Below are 25,322 nucleotides of genomic sequence, written 5' to 3' on the forward strand. Positions count from 1 at the left end.
CCCTGCACACCAGATACATCCAGACCACAGACATGGCTCCATAAGGGTGCACATGGCGGCTAGCAGCCATGAACCAAAAAACAACTCACCAAAAACTACAGATGCATCTCCGATTTGACTGATTTTCGATTGATCACCTTCCACATCCGCCGTAATATTCTTCAGTCCGGTTTTCAGCATTCGGGAGAGGCTGCTTGCTTGCAACTCTCTCTCCATTTCCTCCAGACAATTTTACGTTCTTACTCAACCCGAAATAACAGTAGATATCATATTGTACAACAACAGTCATGGGTGTGCAGGGTTTTCAGGAATACATAGAGAAGCACTGCCCCAATGCCGTGGTGCCGGTGGAGCTCCAGAAACTCGCCCGCGGGAGTCTGGTCGGCGGCGGCCGGCAGAGACCCCCTCAAACTCCGCTCCGGCTGCTAGTGGACGCCGAGAACTGTCTGCACCGGCTCTACGGCGGCTTCTACACCGACTGGGTGAGCGGGGGCCAGTGGAACCACATGCTCGGGTACCTCGCCGCCCTCGCCAAAGCCTGTTTCAACGGCAACATCGAGCTGCTAGTGTGCTTCAATGGCGCCCTGGAGAAAGGCCGTCTCCACGAGTGGGTCAAGCGACAGGTGAACGAGAGGCAGACCGCCCAGCAGATCATCAGCCACGTCCAGAACAAGGGTACCCCACCGCCCAAGGTCTGGTTCCTGCCCCCGGTGTGTATGGCCCACTGCATCCGCCTGGCGCTCCTCAGGTTCCACATCGGGGTGAGTAGCGACAGATGCTCGCTGTGTTTTTGACATATGCAGCCATTAGCTTAGCAGAACCAGACCCAGAACAAGTGAAGTGCTCGTCTTAAAAGACAGTAGGTTGTCAGCTAGCAGGTGTCCTAGACGGCTTTCTTATGTATCTAGACGAACAAAACAGCTTAAGATGGTTTGCTTGTCTTAGTTGGTTTAAGCTGGTCTCACAGCCTGACCAAGATGAAAAATTCCCCAAACCCATCAGAAACCAGTAGTTAGTTAGACCAGACTAGCTAATCAAAGCTGTCTGTGCAACTGTTTTCTTCAGATTTGAATCAAGACCTAGCCTGGTTTTCATGTAGCATTATTCATGTAAACAGACATGTTAAAACCAAGATCAGCAGCTGGTTTAGGCTGGTCTCACAGACTTGCCAAGCTTAAAAGTTCCCCAAACCCACCTGAAACCAGTAGGATGTGTGTGTAACCAACACACAGACCAGCAAATCAGCTCAGGCTGGTTTAAGATGCTTTTCTTAAGCAGGGATCCAACGTGTTGGAACATAAATGCTTTGGTTGGGTGAGACAGATCTTGGGCAGAAATCTGTATGCCATGCTGCTGGTATCTGATCAGATCTCATTTCCACAGGCATTTGGGGAACACAGAGATGTCAGCAGTACAGGATGTAACTGTCATGTTAGTATATGAGATGGTGTTTTAGAAATGTTTAAAAGCAAATTCAAAACTGTGCCTGTCTTTTAATGTCAAATATTTTAATGCAGCTAACAGTGCATGCAAATCTAAAATACTTAACATTTTAACACCTTTATTTTACAATGATATTACAGAAGAATCAACAAAATAAACTGATTAAAGGTGAATAAATATAAAAACAAAACATTTAAAAATCAAGCATACAGTATTAAGTAATTATTGTGTAAATAATAACAAAAAATATTTTTAAAAATTCCTGGATCTTCAACAATAATTAAAGGTGCCACATCTGTCATCAATTTAATAACCTTATACAGTAACAACCAAATACAAACCTCTCAGAATAGAATAAAAACATGCATTTATGTATGAATGCTGAAATGAAGCCATGTAGTACTAGGTTGTGCTGGCAACAGGAAGTGCCACCTCTGCTCTGCTGTGATTGGCTGATGTGTCACGCTCTTGTGACACAAGAATAGTAAGCACTGCTCTGAGATTGGTTGCATGCTCCCTGCTGCTGAGATTTAGTAGCCGTACAGGCTGTGTCTAAATTTATTGGCCCTGTTTTTGACTTATGAGATTCTTGCCCATGAGTGCTTTTATTTGCATTTATTTATTTAGTTAATTTTTCAGAGGACTTTTAGCATGAGTGTTTAAATTATTGATATTTATACTACTAGTATTTTTTTCTACTTATCTCCTGTACTCAAAAACATTGGATCAATTGAGAATCTATGAAATGTGGGGCAGAATATGAATGAAATATGATTGATTTAAAAATGAATTTGTTTACGAGTCAAGCCTCGTTTCCTATCAGTTAAAGCCCAGTGAACATCCTCTTGCTCGATGTATAGTTTTAAAAAGAATCATCTCTTTATTGATTCATTCAAATAGCGCTAATCGATTAAAGCATTTGACAGATATGATACAATTAGAAATCACATCCTTTCATGGAAATCCGTGAAATCCTGCAGTAGTCAATCTCATCAATGTAAATTTGTTTTCTAATGAGCCTTCTTGTAATTGCTTCCTCATTCAGGTTGTCCAGACCATCGAGGATCATCACCAGGAAGTGATTGCCTTATTTAAAGAAAATGGGTTCCATGGCCTGGTTGCCTATGATTCTGATTACGCCCTGTGCAACATCCCGTACTACTTCAGTGCCCATGCTCTCAAACTCAGCCGCAATGGCAAAAGCCTCACCACCAGCCAATACCTGATGCACGAAGTTGCCAAGCAACTTAATCTCAATCCAAATCGTTTTGTCATTTTTGCTTCACTTTTAGGTAGGTTTGTAGGATTGCCTATCAGTTGTCAAGTCAAAAGGACATCTACATTGGCCCTATTTGCCTAATGCATGTTTAGTCATATTGTGAATGATTGAGCTGTGCATGTTTTTCTGAAGACAAAATAATTTGTCTTTGTGCTATGCAAAGTTTGGGGTCATTACGTTAAGAAATTAATATTTTATTCAGCAAGGTTGTTCTAAGTTGATTGAAAGTGTTATGTACATAGTTACAAATGTTTTTTTTTCAAAAATCATGGTTTCCACAAAAACACTAAGCAATGCGATTGTTTTCAACATTAATAATAATACGGAATGTTTCTTAAGCAGCAAGTTATTTTTAAATTGTAATAATATTTCACAACGTTACAGTTTTTACTGCTGAATTATTTAAGTATTTATTTATTTTTTAGATCAAATAAAAGCAGCCTTGGTGAGAATAAGAGACCTATTTCAAAAACATTAATAACATTAACTGACCCCAAACTTTGTGCATGTAAGATAAGGCAAGTAAAATGATGTGCAAGCCATTTGTGAATGGATTTATTTTAACTATATTAATTTGTATTTTTTATTTTAAGGTAATTATAATTAATTCTAATGAAATTCAAACTTTCTTGACTGTCTTGATTTACTAATGCATTAGAAGAATGGCTCAGATCTTATCAATAGTTTCACAAACTTCTGCAATACATGCTTAAAAAACTAAATTATATTTTTATAGGGAATCACATACTGCCTGATGAAGACTTGGCTGCCTTTCACTGGAGTTTACTTGGCCCTGAGCACCCTTTAGCATCCTTGAAGGTAAAGCTACTTTATAAAAAAAAAAAAATGCAATTTACCTGTTTTTATAATACCTAGCACTGAATAGGCAAATAGCTATTCAAGAACCGTTTTGCAAACATGCATTCAGTCTGGCTCCATTCTGGTATTCCAGTTGAATATTCCTTTTTACTTGTAAATGCATCACACAGTGGAAATAAATGTGTTGTGTATAATAATTCAAATACTTCAAGGTTTTCTACATTGACCTAATACATGTTGAAAGGGTGCAAATATAAGACTTCAGTTCTCATTAGATTCCTGCAGTTACAAGCTGCTGTGACCAGTTTCCTTGACAACCAGATTGAAATGGGGACTGGCAAATAACTAATCAGGACCATGCAAAATCACTTCAGCATTGTCCTCAACATGTAGCCTTTTGGTTTTAAATACTCTGTCTTTGCATTTCGGCCAAACAGTTGAGCACTGCGATTATAAAAGAAAGAGTTGAGCTGAGGAATGGCTTCATGTGTAACCTTCTGTTATCTTCTCTTAGTGTCTGTGTTGCTTGACAGATGGCTTTATTGATTCACTGTGAGCGAGGATCGAGTGGGATATACACTCCATTTTAACACCTGACTTACAGTTCTATGTGTGCTTCTTTACTTTTTGTTGCTATCACTCAGTTCATTTTAGCATATGTGTGTGTTTGTGTGTTTAGTTGGCTGTAGTTGTATAAAAAGCCTCTAAGTGGCAGTTTATGATATGCATTGTCAGTTAAGCAGATAAACCTAATGTGTTTTTGTAAACTTGTCGGATAGTACCCAGTCAGATATGTACTCCTATGATGCCCATCACATTTTAAGCAGAAGGAGCTTTTGCTGGGGGTGTGATGGGTTGTTTTCTCTGATGCAGGTCCGTGCCCACCAACTCGTTCTTCCTCCATGTGATGTTGTCATAAGAGCCGTGGCAGACTATGTCCGCAACCTACAAGATGTCCATGACCTGGAAGCTATTGCTAAAGATATATTCAAGCACTCCCAGGTAAGATAACACACAACTGTAGCACATTTAACAGGATACATCACCCCAAAACTGAAAATTCTGTCATCATTTACTCAACCCCATGTAGGGCTGCATAATTAATTGGAATAAAAACAAAATCGCGATATATAAGTGTGATTATCAAATCGGAAAGGCTGTGATTTTAATTTCTCTCTCTCTCTCTCTCTCTTTCTCTCTCTATATATATATATATTGGCATTTCATAAACATAGCATTAGAATTGGAACTTTATAGAATGTGAAATCTATAGTAAATTCTATCTGCTTTCCTTGCAGCACCCTGTCATGAAAGCGCATCATGGAGGGAGTTCTCTCTCTCTCTAAGTTATCTGATTAATATCATAGGATGTGTCATAGAACAGGCTTCGGTTTATTGGCATAAAGTCACTCTTGAGCCTCTCCTCAGGCAGCTATTCTTTTTAGATGCTTCTTTTTTAATAACATTGCTGCATCATAATCATAATGTAACAGTGTTCTAGTCATATGTTCATGTTTTCATAGGTTTTCATGTCATATTTTTCAAGTACTCTAGTACTTCTTTTTGAAACCTATCCTATCGATGATCGAAATGAGAAATTGGCAAAAATGCCCATTCCTAATATATATATAAAAATTTTCATGTTGCGATTAATTGATAATGCTTTTGTCAAATGCAACGTGCACCAACCATCATCCCAAACTTTTAATTAGAAGCGCTTAAAAACTGTTGTCAGTAGGCGTGCTCCAATTGATCGGCTACCGATCATTATCGGCCAATAATCGATTTGGGATGTTTGATCGACGGTTTGGCATGACATGCCAGTTTGCTGCGCTGCAAGCACTGGATTAAAGTAACAGTGAGTTTCCACTGTCATGTAGCGAGCGAAATGGAGCGAGCATTTTCAATGAATTCCTATGGAGGTTGAGCTTAAACGCTTGCGCGGTGCATTATGGGATTGAAAGCGGTGTGGAGAAAGTGTTGAGAGTGGCTGAGAGTGTCAAAAAGTTTGGGCATTCCTCGACTTTATGCAAATAACGAGCGAAAAACGTGGGGCGACGAGCAATCGCTGTGAAAAGAAGAACGGATATTTCTTATTTTGTATACTGTTATTATTTTGTTTTTATTATTTATTTTGCAATCATATTGGTTATATAATTGCAAAATTTTGGGCCAACATTGAGCAGCTCTACAAACAAGCAAAGCAAACCTGGAGCTTTAAAATATGTAAAAAAAAACCACATTCACAAATTTTATTAGAAAAAAATAAATTCTTCAAAATTCTAAAATTCTTTTTTTCTCCCTCAAATTGTGCAGCCCTACCCTCATGTCATCATTTTCATGATTTTCTTTTTCTTGTACAAGACGCAGTAGAAGAACAATTCAGCTATTTTGTCCATACAATAAAAGTCAATTTTGTTTGTCCAAAACAAATTGGACACCACTGACTTTTAGTGGATGGGCAAAATACACTAAATACACTTGTGTGTTCCACAAAATAAAGTCTTATACATTTAGAACAACATTTGGGTGAGTAAAGGATGACAAAATGGTCATTTTTGGGGGGGAACTATCAACTACCAAGAATTGTGGACAATATGTGCTAATTCTGTGGCTTTGCATTCTAGTCTCGAACTGATGACAAAGTTGTCCGTTTCAAAAAAGCAGTGGAGTATTACGCCAACGCCAGCAAGCCCCCTCACTTTCGCCCTTATTTAGGTAAGATTGTCATTGTTTTTGATTTTCTCTCTCTGACAGAAAGACATCTGTTCCTGTTGGTTCGTTCTGGTTAATTTCTTGGAGCAGGACAAGTGTACTAATGCTCGCCTGGTGTTGTATTTTCCTGTCTGTGTTCGAGGCCAGGTTTTAGAGGCACGCTCTGTCTCTTTCTTAACCGTCTCTCTGTCTCAGCCCTCACAGTAATGTGAGAAATTTTCCCACTTGCCTCAGACCTTGTGTGCACTTGGAATGGCCTCTGTGCCCTGTGCATACAAATGGGCTTCTTTAGAAAGGACTCTCGCACAGAGAGCTGCTAGTCTGGAAAAAACTCTCTGTAGCTCGCCTGAAAACTTTCAACAGGTTCATTGAAAGGGTGTCAGTTGAACATTATGGGATAAGAGAAGAATTAAATTCGGCATCTTCCAATCAGTGAGAGCATGTTTGACAAATTATAGTGGTTGTTATGTAGAACTGTAATAGTCTTTAATCGAATTCAGACAGACTGAATGATTTTGCATGATTTAAATGTTCTGGTGTTGTTAGAATGGTATGGATGCGGGCTGTTTGTCACTGCATCTCTGTGCCTACACACATTTTGAATGCATCAAGGTCAGTTTCCACGGTGGGTGGACATGCGGTATAACGAGAATCTCAGTTAGGGCTTTTTTTTTTCAGTTTTTTGAACCAGAGATTGAACAAGATTCTTTTTTTACATTTGTATGCCCACAGTCAGACCAAATCAGATGGGATTGCCAGCAGCACTGCAGATGCTTAACATTCCAGGCAAACCTGGGGTCAGTACCATTTCACCATTATGGTCCATCCTGAATGACTCACGCTTACCCATCAGACTGACACATACATGTTTCTGTTCATTCTCCCAGCATGGCTATCCCGGCCCTCCATTGGCCGAGCCTGTCCATGAGGCGGACCCGTCAGCTAAAGGGCTCCTAGAACAGAACAGCTACAGCAACATTCCTAATGACGGGAAGCAGCACACGCCGCTCTACGAGAGGTTGTCCCCCATCAACTCGGCTCACGGCAGCAACTCCAACCACACAGACCCAGCCTTCTTCATCACCTCGTCCACATCCTCGTCCTCCGAGAATGAAGAAAACACAGGCTCCACTGCCAAGTGAGTAAGCGAGAACAAGAGGATGTATGTGGGATATGTTGACTTTTCAAAAAGGCTTTCTTCTAGTCATAAGTTTTGTGTGTACAGACAGTTTTGTAGGTAGAGTTATTGTTTTGATGCTTACTGCAACTGGTTTTTGCTGCAGAAAGTGTTGTTTGCTGTACTGACTGAGATGTTCTACAAGGTCATAAATACATTTATACAAGTTTGCCTAACCAATCTCTGCAGACATAGACATTAAACTCTGATGCTTTTTTTTTCATATTAGTAAGATGGATGTACAATAAATAAAATGTATGGATAAACATATTAAATTGATCAAGTAAAGACGTTTACATCACAAAAGATTTGTTTAAAAGAAATACTGTTCTTTTGAACTTTCTATTCATCAAACAATCCTGAGAAACCCATCATGGTTTTTACAAAAATATTCAGCAGCATGATTGTGTTCAATGTTGATGATAAGAAATGTTTCTTGAACACAGAATCAGCATATTAGAATTATTTCTGAAGGATCATGTGACACTGAAGAATGGAGTAATGGCTGCTGAAAATCCAGCTTTGCCATCACAGGAATAAAATGTGTAAAATATTATTTTAAATCGTAATAATATTTGACAGTGTTACTGTTTTAGTGTATTTTTGATCAAATAAATGCAGCCTATAGGTTGGTATTTTGGATATAGTGGATATTTTACCAATAGAAAAAAGTATATGCTTGTTTCCCCTATTTTCACATGGTACTCACCCCCCAACTCACCCCCACCCCCCACTCAGGGTTTTTTTTTTTTTTTTGTATCTGGGTGAATTTTAATATTGGTGCATCCATTTCATTCTGAAATGTAGCCACGTAAGTGACCATAAGGGATGGGACAAACAGAGAAACCAGATGGACAACATCCCAGAAGGAGACCATGGGGACCAAAATAAAGTGAGTCGACTTTTTAGCTCTATGTGTTAAAATATTATATGCTGGTTAAAAGATAACTTGATAGACAAGCTTGATACAATAATGTTATATCCATTTGCATTTTTTTATTTCTCTTACAGTCTGATCCTTCTGTGACCTCTCCTGTAAACCAAAGCCTAGAGGGGAAAGGTCACGTAGGGGTCAATGCCCAAATTCCATCCCTCCTTTCTATGCCAACAAGAAATCACATGGATATTACCACTCCCCCTTTACCAGTGGTGGCAGCAGAGGTGCTACGAGTCGCTGAGCACAGACACAAAAAGGGCCTCATGTACCCATATATTTACCATGTTCTTACCAAGGTCAGCTTTTAGTTACTAGCAACTCAGCTGTAACTTTGAAACCACTCCTTGATAAACTCTTATGGTTGACGATGTTTGATGGTTATTTTTTGCAGGGTGAGATAAAGTTATCTGTCACCATAGAGGATGAAGCTAACAAAGACCTGCCCTCTGCAGTGCAGCTGTACCGGCCAGTACGTCAGTATGTTTACGGGGTGCTCTTCAGCCTGGCCGAGGCCAAAAAGAAGGCAGAGAGACTCGCCATGAGGAGAAATCACCTCCCCGATTGTGAGCTACTCAGCTAAATTGGAACAATCCAAATTTTTAAACAAGTATCACTAATAAGGAAAACTGTAACAGTTCTCTGTGTGCCTAAATTCTCCTTGATGGCTGATTTAATAATTCAGAGAGTGCACTTGAGTGTTGACATTAGCTTGTCATTCTAGGCTGTAACTGGGCAAATTAATTTCAATAATTAGCATAATTCAAAAACTAATATTAGCTGTTAATGTTGACATTCTTTTTTTTTTCCCTCACTGGAAATTAGAATACAAGATATGAAAATATAAGAGCTAAACATTGTTATTTAGAATTAAACATTTCATTCATTTTTTTTTTCATGAAAGAAATTTTAGTTGAACCTTTCGAGGCAGATCTACTATGAGCTTGGGAGTTAAGCAACATATACTATTACTACACGACAGTGGAGAAAAAACTACCCATGATCCACCAATCTGAAGACTTGGATATTTCCCAAAAAATATTTCTATTATAATGTCAACTTTTGTTGATTTACTCTCAATAATTTAATGAGGGAATGTTTTTTTTTTTTTTTTTTTCAATGTCAATGGTAAATTCCACAATTAAGCTTTTTCGATCTGTCTTTGTAGATCCAACAGTGATAATAAAAGAATGGGCTGCTTACAAAGGCAAATCTCCACACACCCCTGAACTGGTGGAAGCTCTTCCCTTCCGTGAGTGGACCTGCCCAAACCTGAAGAAACTCTGGCTGGGCAAGGCAGTGGAGGACAAGAACCGGAGGATGAGGGCTTTCTTGGCCTGCATGAGGTCGGACACTCCAGCTATGCTGAACCCTGCCAATGTCTCCACACCTCTTATGGTGCTGTGTTGCGTGCTACGGTGAGAATCGAAACAATTTAAGACATGAAAAACATTGTGGAATATTGTTAAAAGCTTTCCTAGAATTACAATTGCAGAAAGGGCCTTCAGTATCAGATTTCAGCTCTTGTTGTTTCACTCCTTTGTGTTTTACTTCAGGTTTATGTTACAATGGCCAGGAGTAAGAATTTTGCGTCGTAACGAACTTGACGCTTTCCTAGCTCAAGCACTTTCTCCTAAACTTTATGAGCCTGACCAGCTGCAGGACCTGAAGGTGATTTATGTGGAGAATGATGCATGAGGAGAGTCCAGAGAATACCCACAAACCCACCTTCCCATTCACATCAAGGCATATGTGACTAAACATCATGAACAAAAATACTCGCAAAAAGTTGTGCACAAAATTACTCGATCAGAATCTGCCGACAAATTTGTCATTCTCTAAAAAAAATTAATAATAATGATAAATATTTTTTGTCAAATGAACATGAACCACGAAAATTTGAAATATCTGCAAACAGTTGTTAGTATGCAAAGCTATTTGGCCAGTATGATAACAGTAAAGAAAGTAAAGTTTACTATAATCAGAATGACTTTATATAATTGTTTTAAGTTTGGATACCTGAATTAATTTTTTGGTATCCAAACTAAAAAATGTTTTGAGCCTCTGAAGATTTTCATTTCATTTAAAATATGAAATTAAATTATTAAATAAATATTCTGTTAAGGAGTTAATAGATCAAATATTTGTTTTAAAGCTTGTGAATGGTGTTTTTGGTTCAGATTTGGTGTGAATGGCTCACATTTCTTTCCAGTTTATTTAATAATCTGGTAAAGTTATGTTTGTATATTAATGTATTTAAAGCAATAAGCCTCTTGTTTCAAAAAGTGGGGTTTTAGGTATTTTTCTGGATACTTCTTACTTTTTAAGAACACTTGCCAGGCTGATTGGCCTTAATGCTTTGTAAAAGCTTGTTTTCATTTGATAGTCGCTTTGCGGGAAAATACATGGCATTTGAGCAACCTGAGTGCTAGGAATGTAGTCTCTTTGTGTAGATGGTTTACTTAGCTAGCTGAGCTGCTTTTTTCTGTGCATTTCAGTCACTGTGGCTGTGAACTTATAAAAACATGTAAACCATCCACACAGCAGTCTGTGCTGTGTCGTGGCTGTCCATGTCTGTCAGTTCTGTCAATCTGTACGTGCTTTTTGCTTCGCTGCTGCAATTGCTGGTTGCTCTCAATGGCTGAATTGGCTGGAGTGGTTCATGCATTAGTCTACATGTATGGATAGATTGTTCTTGCTTGCTTTGTGCTTTGGCTGAGGGGGAGGGGGTTGTAATCTGCTGGGTGGTTTAACATGTAGCTGCTTATTTAACCTTAAGAGCTTTGTTTGACTGTCACTGCATCTGTCGCCACCAGATTGATAACCTGGATCCACGCGGCGTTCAGCTGGCTGCTCTTTTTATGAGCGGCGTGGATATGGCGCTGTTTGCCAATGACGTGTGCGGGCAGCCCATTCCCTGGGAACACTGCTGTCCGTGGATGTATTTTGACGGCAAGCTGCTACAGAGTAAACTCATCCGGGCCAGCAGGAACAAGGCCCCACTCATTGACCTCTGTGATGGTCAGGTACAATCGGCACAGCACCACTGCTTTTATTTACATGCATAAGAGTCTCAAAGCCATTACAGAATGATTTAACGCAGACCTCAAACTGACACACCAGATTGAATACTACAGCAGAAAAGATTGATGATAGAACTGTGTGATAGGGATGGATTGAAACCAATTATAGCTTCAGTACACTACCAGCCTCTGGTCCTTTTATTTTGAGATTGAGACCAATTTTGGCTTTGGTACACTAGCAGACTTTGGTACTTCATTATTGATACTGATACCTAAGGCAACAAATAAACAACCTTGGGTGGCTGAAGAAATTCAAGCAGGGCTGTCAATAGATTTAGTAATTCCAGGTCAATAATAATTATTAATATTTTTTGAATTGTACCATTTTCATGCATTTAGTTTCTTTTTAAAGGGTAAAAGCAAACTCTGTAAATTTTGTTTATGGCAAATCATATTACTACTACTATTACTAGTACTACTGTTCAAATGTTTAAGGTCAAGAAATGAATACTTTTATTCAGCAAGGACACATGAAATTATTCAAAAGTGACAGTAAAGATTTAATTTATAAAATGTGTAATGTATTTTATTTATTTTTAAATGAATGCTGTTCTTTAGGATCCTGAAGTACATGTATCATGGTTTCCACAAAAATATTAAACGGCAAATGTTTTTAACACCGACGACAATAAGAGATGTTCCTTGAGCAACAAATCAGCATATTACAATCTGAAGGATCATGTTACATTGAAGACTGGAGTAATGATTGCTGAAAATTCAGCTTTGCATCACAGGAGAAAAAAAAAATACATTTTAAAATATATTAAAATATAAAACTTTCACAATATTACCTTTTACTGTTTCTTTGATCAAATAAATTCAGCCCTAGTAAGAATAAGAGATTTCTTTCAAAAACATTCAATCTTACCAACCCCAAACTTTTGAACTGTAGTGTATACAGTATATATAAAATACATTTATACTTCTTTGTAAATAAAATACAGCTATATTAGGCATATTATATATTAAAAGACCTTGGCAAGAGGTGCTCTCACACATTTGATTTTTGCAAAAACAGAATCCAAAAGAAATCTACAATAATAAATATTTAATTATTTTAGCAAATAACAAATATACATGTTCTGCTTTTAAATGTTTAACAAAGATGTATTTGGAGGCGAAATGCTACTTGTTGAGCTTTTAGTCTTTAGTGCACTTTCGTTTATGGTGCTGTAACTCATTGTAAATTATTGCTTTGCCCAGTATATACTGTAATATTTACTCAACTGTTAACCATTAATCCACAGTGTTGAATTTGTTGATAGCTTTATATATAAGATAGAAATTGTACTTTTAAATCTGGGTTTGCAATCTAACAGAGATAAAATGTACATGTATCTCCTTGTGATCCCCAGACTGAACTAGTTGCCAAGGTGGAGAAGATGCGTCAGAGTATCCTGGAGGGTCTGAACTTCTCTCGGCCACCCCAGCAGTTCGCATTCCCCCCTCCACCTCCACACGCAATGCCTTTCTACCCCCCCAACAGCACCTTCTACCCTCCACCTCCTCTGCCCCCACTGCAGGGTAGAGGCAGGGGCATGCCTGGTAAGAATGATTGTTAGAGTAATTGGCGAACATAAGTGAAACACCAAACAGCTTTTCGTTAGTAGTTGATAATTTCGTAGTTTAGTTGTGAAAATGTTTAAAACAAAATAATCCTCTTTTAGAAGTAACATGTTAATACCATGTTTACTGCTAGGTTGTAAAAGTGAGAAACAAGTGGTTTTGTGAACTTGGTCAATTGATTCTTTGCTAGGGGTGTGCAATATATATCATTTGCGATAATATCGTAATAATTGTTTTAACGATGTGCGATTTGACATTATCGAGTATTTTGCAAAAACCATTTAAAGTGCCCCTGTTATGGATTTTTGAAAATTACCTTTCATGCAGTGTGTAACACAGCTCTAAGTGAATGAAAGCATCCTGCAAAGTTTTAAATCGTGCACCGTGTATAAAGGTATTGTCTCTCAAAAGAAAGAGTCATTGTCGTTTTTAAAATGAATCCCAAGCCTTTTTATGTTGAGGTCAACATGAAACATTAGCATATTTCCCGCCCACTTGTTGGTCTTTTCGTGTTAGTTGAATGAAAATGTAAATTCATTTTTTGCCACTAGGTGCCGCTTTTGGAGCGGTAAAATAGCTGTTTCACCAGTAGTGGCTGTACACAAAGCAGCACTGCGCTCACAAACACTGCTTTATCAGGCATTACAGGCAAGATGAAATGAAAATGAGACCAATCGGACCAATCACTGCACAGTAGCGTCACACTAAGGAGGGGTTTGGAAAAATAGAATTGTTGAGAGAATCGTCTGGGAGTCGTTGAGCAAGTAAGGTAAAAATAAACGCACATTATAAGACAATGAAAGTGTTAGGGACTCCCAAAACCACAATATGAACCTTTCATAACCTATAATAGGGGCACTTTAAAATACCCAAAGAGTGCATTTCACGCATTAACGTTAAGTTAAGACTAGTGCGCATTTAGAGTGCATTCTTTCACTGCATGATTCAGTCTATAAAAATACATTTAGAATAATCACAAATTCAGGATATGGGGTCAGAAGATTTATATATTAATACCACTTCATATAGTTAATCAATTTCACATGAAGAGTGCCGTTTTTTTTTCTCCATAATTACAAATGTGATTTGATTTTTTTTTTTTTTTAAGTTAATTAAGAGACTTGTGTTTTAGACACCATATTGCCGGTTTTTGCGCCATTTCGACAACAAAAATAATTCCAAACACAGCCACAACACTGTTTTGTCTCTGAGCAACATGGAGGTGTTTCGTTCCTGAATTAATCAACCGTTTTGGTTCAATTGCAATGACTCACTTATTAACAGTGGCTTGCTGCCACCTACTGGCAGTTTTAATTTCACATTTAAAGTATCTTTTCATTTTTTAAATAATTTCAAATATCAGTATTCAACGTTTTATGTTTAATTTATCAAAACATTTTTTATGCATTTGTGACTGCAGGTTAAAATATTAATGTCCTGCATTAAACAGTGTGTAAATACATCTAAATGCCACTTCAGATGCAGATTCTGTGTTTCCTCTGCATAGCAAAGGTTAATTTTAATACTGATTTCATTTGCTTGGTAACACCCAAAATGTTTTATTATTCTAATTCACTGATTAAATGTAAAATTTTGATTCAAAAGATAATACACTTTTATATAAAAAAAATAAAATAAAAAAAGGCTTTATAAAGGTAAAAATGGCCATATAGTGTAAAAACCAATTAAAACTTATTGGAAAAGATTAATTTCTATCAGTGTGAAGTTGAACTTACAGTACCACCACACAGAATATGAAGAATATCAAAAACTTTACGAGTCAGCTGTTCACGGTAGTTCTTATGATATTAGCACAATAACACACTTAGCAAAATATTGTCTAATTATGGTTATCGATAAAATCCCAGTAAATTTCGAGATATATTTTTTTTGTCAATATCGCACACCCCTATTCTTTGCGAAGATCTTGCTCAAAATACATTCCTCTCTTAAATGTGATTAGCTGAAGCAGCTAAACCTGTTTGATTGGACTTTTAAGGATGGCGTTTCTTAAGAGTTATTAAAGTTATGTTCATTTCATTCCTCTCAAGTGGGGCTTCAAGCCATCCCCTCACAGGGTGGTAAGCTTGAGATTGCAGGCACAGTGGTGGGTCAATGGGCTGGTAGTCGTCGTGGAAGAGGAAGAGCCTCGTTTCCCATACAGTTGGTGTCAGTTGGTGGACCAACCAGAGGGTAAGCATTACATTTTCAATCATTTTTACTGCCTGTTTTTCTAGATAAATTCTTGCATTGACATGTTTGTAATTGTCTGTCCTGTAATATCATGTTTAATACTTTATATTTACTCTTAGTAATGCTTCTCTTAGCCCTTCTGTGTTCTAAATTTACTTACTTGCTCACTCACTGTTTTTTTTTCCTCTGATAATTTAAATTGATTGCTTTTCTTTGAACAGTCATCCAAGAGGTGTGATTTCTACTCCTGTTATAAGGACCTTTGGCCGAGGAACCAAATACCACACTAGAGGGTTCAAGAGTCAGGGAACATACCAGGTGAATCTTATTGTTTCCTACATTTTAAAATAACAAGAATACATATGCCGATGTTCAAAAGTTTGGAGTAATAGCTGCTAAAAAATTCAATTCATGCCATCACAGAAACAAATTGTTTTAAAAGATACTAAAATAGAAATCAGTTATTTTAAATTGTTTCATAGTATTACTGTATATTTGATCAAATAAATGCAGCCTTGGTGAGCATAAGATACTTGTTTAAAAACCATAAAAAAAATCTTACTGACCACAAACTTTTGAATCATAGTTTATCAATTCTAGGGGTCACATGTCCTGGATTTTATGATTATGTTATTAAAATGCAGTGTGTGGTCAGTGGTGGCATAATTTTTGATCGGATTGATAGATACTGACAGTAAAAAATGTTGCAAAATTAATTTTGACAGAGCAAGCCTGCATATGTTGCCTCAACCAATGAAGTGATAAAAGACAGAAAGAAGCTGAAGTTGGTGACACCGCATCTGCCCTTAGAAGGGTCCACAGCAGAAGAGAACGGCTTGGTGGAGGTTAAAGAGGCAGACCAGCTCAATGGGAACGAAGGGGAAAGCATGGCTACAAACCAACCAGAAAGTGCCTTTAGCAACGAATCTAAAATGTGCAATACTAATCCTCTTTTAAATGCACTAAATGAAGATGGCGAGGGCTGCAGAGATGAAGCTCTGGGCGCCGCTGTCTTAAAAACAGAAGAGTAAACCTATTTTTATAGAGAGGGTGAAGGTTGATGGAAGGTTACGTGTTAAGGAATATCTGGAAGGATGGAAGACCTACAGTTGGTGTACATTCTTTCCTCTCCGAAAGCGTTAAATGAGGACTTACAAATTTTTTAAATCCATCTTCGACGTCAGCGAGTTAAAACCACAAAGTAATGATGAGGAATCCTCTCGGTAAAACATAGATATACAAGTCATATAGAGAATCGTACCAGTTTAATGATAAAAGACGGTGTTCTCCCTTGTCAACGATATTACGTGTTCAAAACTGGTCACATGAAATTATTTTACTTTCTCGATGAAATGCAGAAACTGAAATACCGATTTACATTTGCTAGTCTTTAAGTTTTAGTAAGTTGAGATTCAAGTACCATATATATATTTGCCATTGTAACAGAGTTTGTATTGTCACAGTAAATGCTTTTTTATTGTTTGAAAACGTAAAACTCACGATTTGAAAAATACAAAACCAAGAACGCGTCATCACTGTGAGTTTACTTGTGTTTTAAACGTGCGGTTGTTTTGACATTGAGTAACTAGTATTACTGCTGCATCTTAAGTTCTGATGATTTCAATATGTCATACATTAGCGATTATAGGTAATGTCAAGAAATGGTTAGACAAATCTCACGAGTCGCAAATTCACTCTTGAAAAACACCAATGTCTCTTTCCGTGTCAGAAAATGCCATGCATCAGTGGTTTGTTGAATCAAACGTAGCACATTAGTACAACTGTCTCCGCTAAACTTTCTGCATGGCTCACGATTAAAAGAAAAAAACAAAAACAAAATGGTGTGTAGTTATAATGCATGTTGTCCTATTTCTTCCTTCATTACAAAAACCGTGCCCATCTGCAAAATTTTAAAAAGCTGATAATCAGTAATAATCCTATAAAAGGTGTTAACGGTTAGTCGGTAAATGATTTGCGCTAACCTTAAATTTATTATTTCTGTGATTTATTGACCTCTGTTGTATTTACTCCAACATTATCTAGCCACTTTAAATATTGTTAATCCTGGTGTACTCATCACTGTATACATTATTGTTCTCTGTTGCTGTTTTCCGCATTCATACTAGCAAACCATCTCTGAAAAAAAATTCATTAAAAAAAAATGGCTTCGATCTTAACCCCCCCCCCTTTTCTTAGCTCGGAACAAGTTTTGCAAAACGTTCGACCCTCCCATTTGAGAATTTAGCCTAACCAAGTACACTTGTAATCATTTTGATGTTTACTTTAATGTTTTCAGAATTTATAAACGTACTTCTAAATGAGAATCATTACTTCTCCATCTAATCCTGATGCTTTTCATTGCACATTAGTGATCAGAAATATGGTGTATTCCCCTCAGTCCCCTGCCGCAAGTCAAAGTAGGTTACCTTGATGTAAGTTGATCAGAGTTTTTCCTAACTTATGGCTTGTAAAAGAATGAACTACTGTTGGGTTTGAGTGATTGTGGATAGTTTGTGGTGTGATGTATTTGAAGGAAATTGAATGCAGCTTACAATGCTTAATAAAAGTCTTTATTCTTTTAGAATAATTTGTTTTGTATATGCGTGTTTTTAAGGGTTGATGGCTTGTCATCTCAAACTTTCCTCAAATTCTACTACAGGTTGCACATGCCTTTTTCCCATGCTATCACAGAAGGACAGCTTTACAACAGCATGGGGATGTTTTCGGCCCCCTGCTGGAGAATAATCTGTCAAGTCATGATGTTTAGTAAAAGCTCCATGAAAACAGTAATGTTCAATAACAGGGTTTCTGCACATTTCAAAATGGTCTTGAGTCTTAATTTAAGGCCTAAACTCATAAAGTCAGTGCACTACATTTTTGCATGCAAAACAGTGTTTGTGTTGTTGGATTTTTTATTTTTATTTTTTTCCTGTACAGATATATTAGCGTCCTTAAATCAAGATACATTTACTTCAGATGCAAATTGAACATCTGATGTCTTGGTTTGGAGAAACTGAAAACAATTATGTGAGCTTATGCTTAAAACAAGAAGAAACATCTATCAATGGGGTATGAAAACTTTTTTTCCCTTTGAATTGAGTTGATTTATCTAAAGCCCACTGGCAGATATTTGTTCTTGTTGTAATTATAAACTCACTTTTTGATCAATTTCTCATAAAACAAGACTTGTGAATGTATCTTGATTTATGACTCTTTAGACATTTGCACTAGAAAACAAAAATACAGCGCAACATTTTTTTTTTTTTTGATCACATTGGAAGTTGTATTTACAAACTTTGAAGCATTGCTAATACAGGACACTTACATTTAGAGATCATATCGATGTGTTGTCTTTACTTGGTCTTAAAGAGTCTTAAAAAATATCAAGTCTTACCTTTGCAAAACCTGGAAAAACCCTGTATAAATCAAAAACATAGTAAATATTTTTATAATGAAAATAATATATATAATTACTGACCTTTTTTTGTATTCTGCAAACCAAATGCCTATTTTAGCTTGGTTTCTTCCTCTTTCTCTAAGTTTGACTTTGGCAGCCCTGAGAACCATAAAAAGTTGACATTTAGCACACTGAGAGGTGGAAGTTCAAACACTACCGCAAATCTCTATCTCAGACCATCTACAGTAGCACCACCAACAGGTCAAATTTGCACTTACGTTTCAAGTTGTAACTGAACTGTGTGAACACAGCTGACCAAATTTGATTTTAATATTCATCTAACTATATATATATACACACACACACAAACACATACAGTTGAAGTAAAAATTTTACATACACCTTGCAGAATCAAGGTGTTTCAAACACTCACTGATGCCCCAGAAAGAAAAATTATGCATGAAGAGCCGGGGGTGAAAACCTTTTGAATTTGAGATCAGGGTAAATTTAACTTATTTTGTTTTCTGGGAAATATATAACTATCTTCTGCAGCCTCTGAAGGGCAGTACTAAATGAAAATATGATATTTAGGCCAATGAGAAATATATACACATCTTCATTCTGTTCAAAATTTTTCACCCTCTGGCTCTTAATGCATCGTTTTTCCTTCTGGAGCGTCAGTGAGCATTTGAACCTTCTGTAATGGTTGCATATGAGTCCCTTAGTTGTACTCATTGTGAAAAGATGGATCTCAAAATCATACAGTCATTGCCCGAAAGGGTTCAAATACACAAAAATGCTGAAAAACAAAGAATTTGTGAGACCTCAATTGTTGTCGGCCGATATTTGGCGTTTTTCAAATATCGGCATCGGCTGGTAAGTTTTTCTGCTTGGCCGATGTGCTCGAGGAGGGACTTTTATTTTGACAGTGCCTGAGCACAGAGTGCTCATATTCTTAGCAACAGTTCTGTCTAATATGGATAGAGGTCTGTCTAATAATCAGACAGAACAGTTAAAGGAATTAATGTATACAGAAAGTATTCTAACGATTGCTTTTATATTATTAGTAATAGAAAGGCAAACATTATAATAATTTCTCGTTTGATGTCAACATTAAGCAAATATGCGTTTATATCATTCAAACAAATCTTAGAATGGCTTATGAACATTTAATTTCACTAACCTTGCAAACTTAGTCGAGTCCAGCTGTTAAATCTCTGTGTGACTGTCTGTCTGTGTGAACTGAATGCTTTAAACTTTAAACTTGTGATTTCAAATTATTCTGTGCTTTATGCATTTGCCCACTGTCATATTCATGTCATTCTCTGTGTGCTGTGTGTAAAATAAGTGTTACCTTGGCTTTATTTGAAAAATATGATTCCCAATGCACACAAACTTCCCAGTATACTGAGTGCCCTGTTGGTTACAGTGTTTACTTCCTTTTTAATTATATTTTTATTAAATATTAATTTATTTGTTAAAAATAGTTTGTCATCTAAAGTATGTTTATTTTACACATTTTTAATACATTGTCAAATGATTTCAAATTTCTTAAATATTAATAAAAAAAAAATATCGGCTATCGGCCCCCTTGCTTTCCAAGATATCGGCATCGGCCGTCAAAAAAATCAGTATCGGTCTACCACTAAACCTGAAGGATTATTCTGAAGAACAGCAGGCAGTTTAACTTCAGGACAAACAAGGGTTTCACGAACAACTATCACTAAACAAAAAAACACAGCTGTGGATCATTCAGGTAAGCACACCGTATTAATAATGACAATGGTCATTTTTATAAATTCAACTATTATTTTCTCTTGTGGACTATATATAAACGTCTTTTATGTGAAATATCTTATTCAGGTCAGTACTATATAAACAATAACATGCATTTTATATGATCCCTCTTATTTTGGTAAAGTAATTAACATTTAAAAGCATTAGCAAGGTGTATGTAAACTTTTGACTTCAACTGGACACGTTCTTAAAAATGGTTCTAACTTTTGATTAAATTGTGCCACAAATCTAAAGTTATTCAAAGTAATGTTTCCATTTTCACCCTTTTCGGCCCTATAGCCTAGTCACAGTGGACATTGATTCATTTTCAAGTTCATTCAAGTTGATTGTTACACACACACGCACACACACACACATATATATGGATGTATGTATGCATGCATTACATTTTTTAACTTAATGCATGCTTAATAACTAGTCATTAATAATGATATCTAGCTGCAAATTAAAATGAGGAGCTTGTCAAAATTTGAACTAACCCTCTGTTTTTATATTCCTTTCACTTCTGTGCCATAACTGCGTGAGATATTATTAACGTGTCATAAGACTCTGCTGCAGCTGGTTCGACGGTTGGCTGGAGATCCCTGGCGGTGGATTTTCGTCTTTCTATCGTCCCGGGAACCCCTGAGAAGCAGCCGCAGCGTTTAACAAACTCCATTCATCTGGACCAGCATGACCGAGGCGATTTTGCCCGTCTTGTAGACTGACGTAACAATATTACAATGAAAGGATGCATTTTCTTGGGCTTTATGAAAGTCTCGGCGCTCGTATAGTCACCAGGGGGCATGCACACGTCAATGCAGCGCGGGAAACATTTTAACATCGCAACATTGTAACGTCGGATCGGGGGAACGTTCGAATGGACGTAGGAGCAGCTCCGCGGCTCTTCATATCGCTGTAGTTTGTGTTTCGGGAGGTTCCTGCTGCCCCCATCCATCTCTCCGGCTGTTGTTGTGAATTGATCTAACATGGCGACTGTACCCGTCTATTGCATCTGCAGATTACCTTACGACGTAACCCAGTTTATGATCGAATGCGACGCCTGCAAAGACTGGTTTCACGGCAGGTAACCGCAATATTTCGTTCAAGTATTTAAGTGTGGGTTTGGATGGAAGCGTTTTGCTCGCGTGCGCACATTTTGTATTGCTCTGAAAAGCGAGGGCCGCTTGAAGAAGAAGGCGGAGTTATATTTAGCTGGCTCGGTTGACACATTTTTGTGAACGGTACAAAAGATTTGCTTAATGGTAAAGCAATTTCGATGTATTTTCCACGATGTGGGCTCGATCTGCGTGCATCGCACGCTTTGGTCGCGTCTCAGACTGGACGTTGTCGTAGTAGTGAGCCGTGGGTGTCTGCGAACACGAATGGCTTTTCTTTTACACATTTTACCTTCCTTTATGCGCCCTGTTCGTCCAGATTTGCTCCTACATCAGTGCTTTAGGCTGCTTTGAACTGTATAAAAACTGTCCTTGTCCTTTCTGGTGTCTGCGGGAAGAATAATAGACTGCATATGAGCCAGACATTGCAGATTCAGAGCTGCTCTGCACATTTTTAACACGAATGACATCTAACCATTCATCATAATCAAAACCAGTAAGTTCAGATTTATTTGCCGTGTATTACTGTGAAGCATCACTGACAGCAGCATGTAGTATCGGAGCAAACGAGTTTAGCTCGATCCAATAATGGGAGTCGATCTGTAGTCTGTTATTTTCCGAATTCATCTTAAATTTCCCTCGCTGATTGTTTTGTTTGCTGAGGGAGAGCGAAATTTGAAAATGTTTCAAATTCTGTTTCTTCAATGTAAACAAAGAACAAGCGTTCCAGTTCACTGACTGATACTTTTACGCGCGTTTAATTTTAACCCTTTAATGAGCCGAGTTATTGTTACTCTTCAAACGTTCCATTCAAGAATCTAACGACATGACGCCATTCAGGCTCGTTGTCAGACCGAATATGCGGTCAACTGCATATTCAAATGTGTAGAAATTGTTTGAAATGACACTGATGTGATTGTTTCTGTTGGAGTGACTGAGCTTTACCCCCCTCAGTGATTTTAAACCTCTGTGACCTCTATTAAGAGGGTATGGCTCAGATGAGGAGAGAAACTAGTTATGGCTTAAAAGTGTATACACGCTGATGTTAACAGAAAATTCGTTATTAAGCTGTTTATGACAGGAGTCTTATCTGAAAAATATTTTAATCTTTTTAGTACGGTCTGTAACTTTGACATTGCAATAGTGCAGTCGAATGTTCATGATAGTAGTTATTATTTACTAAGCATTCACTAGTGCAACATTTGTGTACAGTATCTTTATAATTTAGTACAATATCTGCCAATGCCGTTAGTTTGGTTCTTCTTTTTATGCTTGCTAGCTTTAAAATAATCTCACTGCTTCAAAATAAATCATGTTATCTATAGCATTTAGGTATTTAGCTAACTTAATGTGCTTTATAATAGTTTCTCTATGGAAAATATAGTGATGTTTATAAGAATTAGCTGAATTAAACTGGTCACACTTCTAAAAGATATGTATGAATATTTAAGTTTAATTTTACAGATCTGACTGCTTCACTGAACCGTGAAAGGTTTCGATTGCAGCATTCATAGAGATAGATAGAAATACAGAATCTGCACCCGCAGAAATGCACAGAAAGCTCAGCAGATTTCATAGTACTGGAATGCCTGTCATTCACAATCATACACTTCTCCCGCACTTTGTGTATTTGTTTATTAAATGTTTTGGTTAATTTGATGATGATAGGAGTGTAATACACTCAGCTTCATTAAACACACTTGACTGCTTGTAAATCTATTGCACAGAACTCAACAGATAAGCTGTTCTATTTTTTTATTTTTCTTTGGCCTGGCTAATACTTTTGAATTGTCATTTCTTTCATTCAAAGTTATTTCCAGCTGGCCATATGTAGGAAGAACCTCTGTAAGTAACTTAGGATCAGGGTTCCCAGAATTACAGAAAATCTGGAACTTGTTAAAGTTGTGTTTTCCAGGCCTGAAAAAAGAAATTCATATAATGAATATACATTTATTTTTATTTCATTTTTTGCTCTACACCATATTTCATTGGCTAAATGGGTGTATGACTATATTTCAGTGCTTGGGTTTAAATTATGAAGAGTCAACATGTTTACAAGCCATAATTATATCTTCTTCTTTTCAGGAATCTTCAAATCGTGAATCCAAATGGTTTTAAAAATACTTACCACAGATTACTGGAAAGCTAAAAGAAAATCCATAGAAATGTATAGGTCAAAAAGTGTGGGAACCCTATAAAGTTTCACGGTATGTGAACTCGGTAACCTCACTTTTTAACTCACTTTCACCTCTTTGCAGCCATGGGACCTAAAGCTTAACTACAAGGTTACTTCATGATTTTTTACTTTTAGAAACAACTTTTTTTAAACTGATCAGATGAGCATCATCACCAAAGATATTAATAACTAGTTCCACTTCCACAATATTACATCTCCCTGTTGATGCCTGAATTAATCATATAACAGTCCTAGTATTTATATAGGTTTCATAAATGTTTAATCAGTTCCAAAAGGTTCCTCTATGATCTGCATAAATTTCCATCAAGAGTTAAACATATTGATATAATGATTTCTACAAGCTTACTAGCAGGCGAACAGAAATGAAGACGCTTTTTAACACTGCTGTCTGAAACACACACACACACACACACACACACACACACACTGAAACACATGCCAGTGGTTGTGGTTGTGGGTGTGTGCTCTCGACTCCTCAGGTGGTAGTGAATGACATCATTCCCGTCTTTCACAGGGCAGGCTGCCAGCTACAAGTGGCGCATCAGATCCTAAATGAGATTTGTCCCATTAACGATAATAGCTAGTCTGTGACAGAGCAGCTTTGGCATATTGTGCAAGTTTATTAAATAAGTTATAATAACTCACTAATTGCACCTGCCTTGAGGACGACTTCACATGGAGAATCATTTAGAGTTGCCATAATATCATGGTACATTCCTTAATGCTTTGTTGTTGTTGTTCTTTTTACTGATCAAATCTCTTGTACTGCAAATAACCAAAACTGTAATAACAGGTGTTTTTTCTTTGTATTTGGTATGATTTTTTCTGTCTGTCATGACAGTACGTATTTACATTGTCTCAGAGTGAAAATCCAGTCACATGTTCTTCCAGGGACGGCCTCATGCCTGATTCATTTTGTTGAATGGCCTTCCAGTTATTTTTTTCCTCTGAATTTTCTTGACTTTTGACCGATGTGACTCTACTCTAGGAGTCTAGTTGTCATTACACTGTTGATCAGGTTACTTTCTTGGCATCCAGGCATGAAATAGAGTACAAGAACTGCACTGAGGTATTGAAGGTGTAGTTGCTGCTTTTAAGAAGATGCTTTCTTAGTGTTTTTGAGACTTTCTCTCAGGACTGTTGACACTTAACATACAAAATGGCCACGTAAATAAGCATCATCATCATGTGCTCTGCTGCGGATCCATTGCAGGTGGTTGCACAATGAGACATGTTGTATTGAATGTAATTTGACAGAGAGAAAGCTTTGTCTATTCAGTCTTAAAGGAACTGTTCACACAAAAATTAATATTCTCTCATTATTTACTCACCTTTCTGTTGTTAAAAAAAAAGAGATTTTGTGTAGAACCTTCACAGTTTACTTCACAAGTAATAAAGCACATACATATTATTTTCTAATGTTTTTGGTGCTATTTGGATCTTGACCACTGTGGTTGTTATAAATTATTGTTGCATGAACATTCTTCAAAAATTCTACTTTTGTGTTGTTTAACAGTAAAAATGGCAAATTCAGCTTCACATCACATTTTGCCATCACAGGAGTAACGTTATGCCTTTTTAAACTATATTAGTTTTTTTTTTTCATTGTAATCATTTCAAAATAT

General features: G+C 37.1%; 2 protein-coding genes and 1 long non-coding RNA gene across 6 annotated transcripts in view; 2 read left to right on the forward strand and 1 right to left on the reverse strand.

The window, feature by feature from the left end:
• On the forward strand, window positions 1-17,796 carry LOC109050306 (constitutive coactivator of PPAR-gamma-like protein 1). Of its 3 annotated transcripts, XM_042734044.1 has the most exons (17): window positions 2-761; window positions 2,489-2,735; window positions 3,459-3,541; window positions 4,415-4,543; window positions 6,169-6,259; window positions 6,989-7,053; window positions 7,144-7,394; window positions 8,241-8,325; window positions 8,445-8,666; window positions 8,762-8,933; window positions 9,536-9,785; window positions 9,924-10,038; window positions 11,184-11,393; window positions 12,806-12,995; window positions 15,068-15,209; window positions 15,431-15,527; window positions 15,935-17,796. In XM_042734044.1, exons 1-17 carry the CDS (start codon window positions 288-290, stop codon window positions 16,238-16,240), a joined length of 3,129 nt encoding a protein of 1,042 aa, XP_042589978.1. In that variant the 5' UTR covers window positions 2-287; the 3' UTR covers window positions 16,241-17,796. The 3 variants fall into 3 exon arrangements, with proteins under 3 accessions (XP_042589977.1, XP_042589978.1, XP_042589979.1); XM_042734043.1 differs by having other exon boundaries at window positions 1-761; window positions 6,989-7,394; XM_042734045.1 differs by lacking the exons at window positions 9,924-10,038; window positions 12,806-12,995; window positions 15,068-15,209; window positions 15,431-15,527; window positions 15,935-17,796 and having other exon boundaries at window positions 11,184-11,377.
• Window positions 17,762-21,020, reverse strand: LOC122138906. The gene is made up of 2 exons (XR_006155880.1): window positions 20,883-21,020; window positions 17,762-18,765 (listed from the first exon to the last, which is right to left on the reverse strand). It is a non-coding gene; the product is annotated as an uncharacterized LOC122138906 (long non-coding RNA).
• Window positions 20,980-25,322, forward strand: part of phf2 (PHD finger protein 2) — a 24,362-nt gene continuing 20,019 nt past the window's right edge. For both annotated transcript variants that reach the window (XM_042734046.1, XM_042734047.1), the window contains exon 1: window positions 20,980-21,469. In XM_042734046.1, the coding sequence (XP_042589980.1) occupies window positions 21,372-21,469 (98 nt within the window). In that variant the 5' untranslated portion in view covers window positions 20,980-21,371. The remainder of the gene's footprint in view (window positions 21,470-25,322) is intronic.

This window comes from Cyprinus carpio, chromosome B11 (genome assembly GCF_018340385.1).
Source record: "Cyprinus carpio isolate SPL01 chromosome B11, ASM1834038v1, whole genome shotgun sequence".
NCBI lineage: Eukaryota > Metazoa > Chordata > Actinopteri > Cypriniformes > Cyprinidae > Cyprinus > Cyprinus carpio.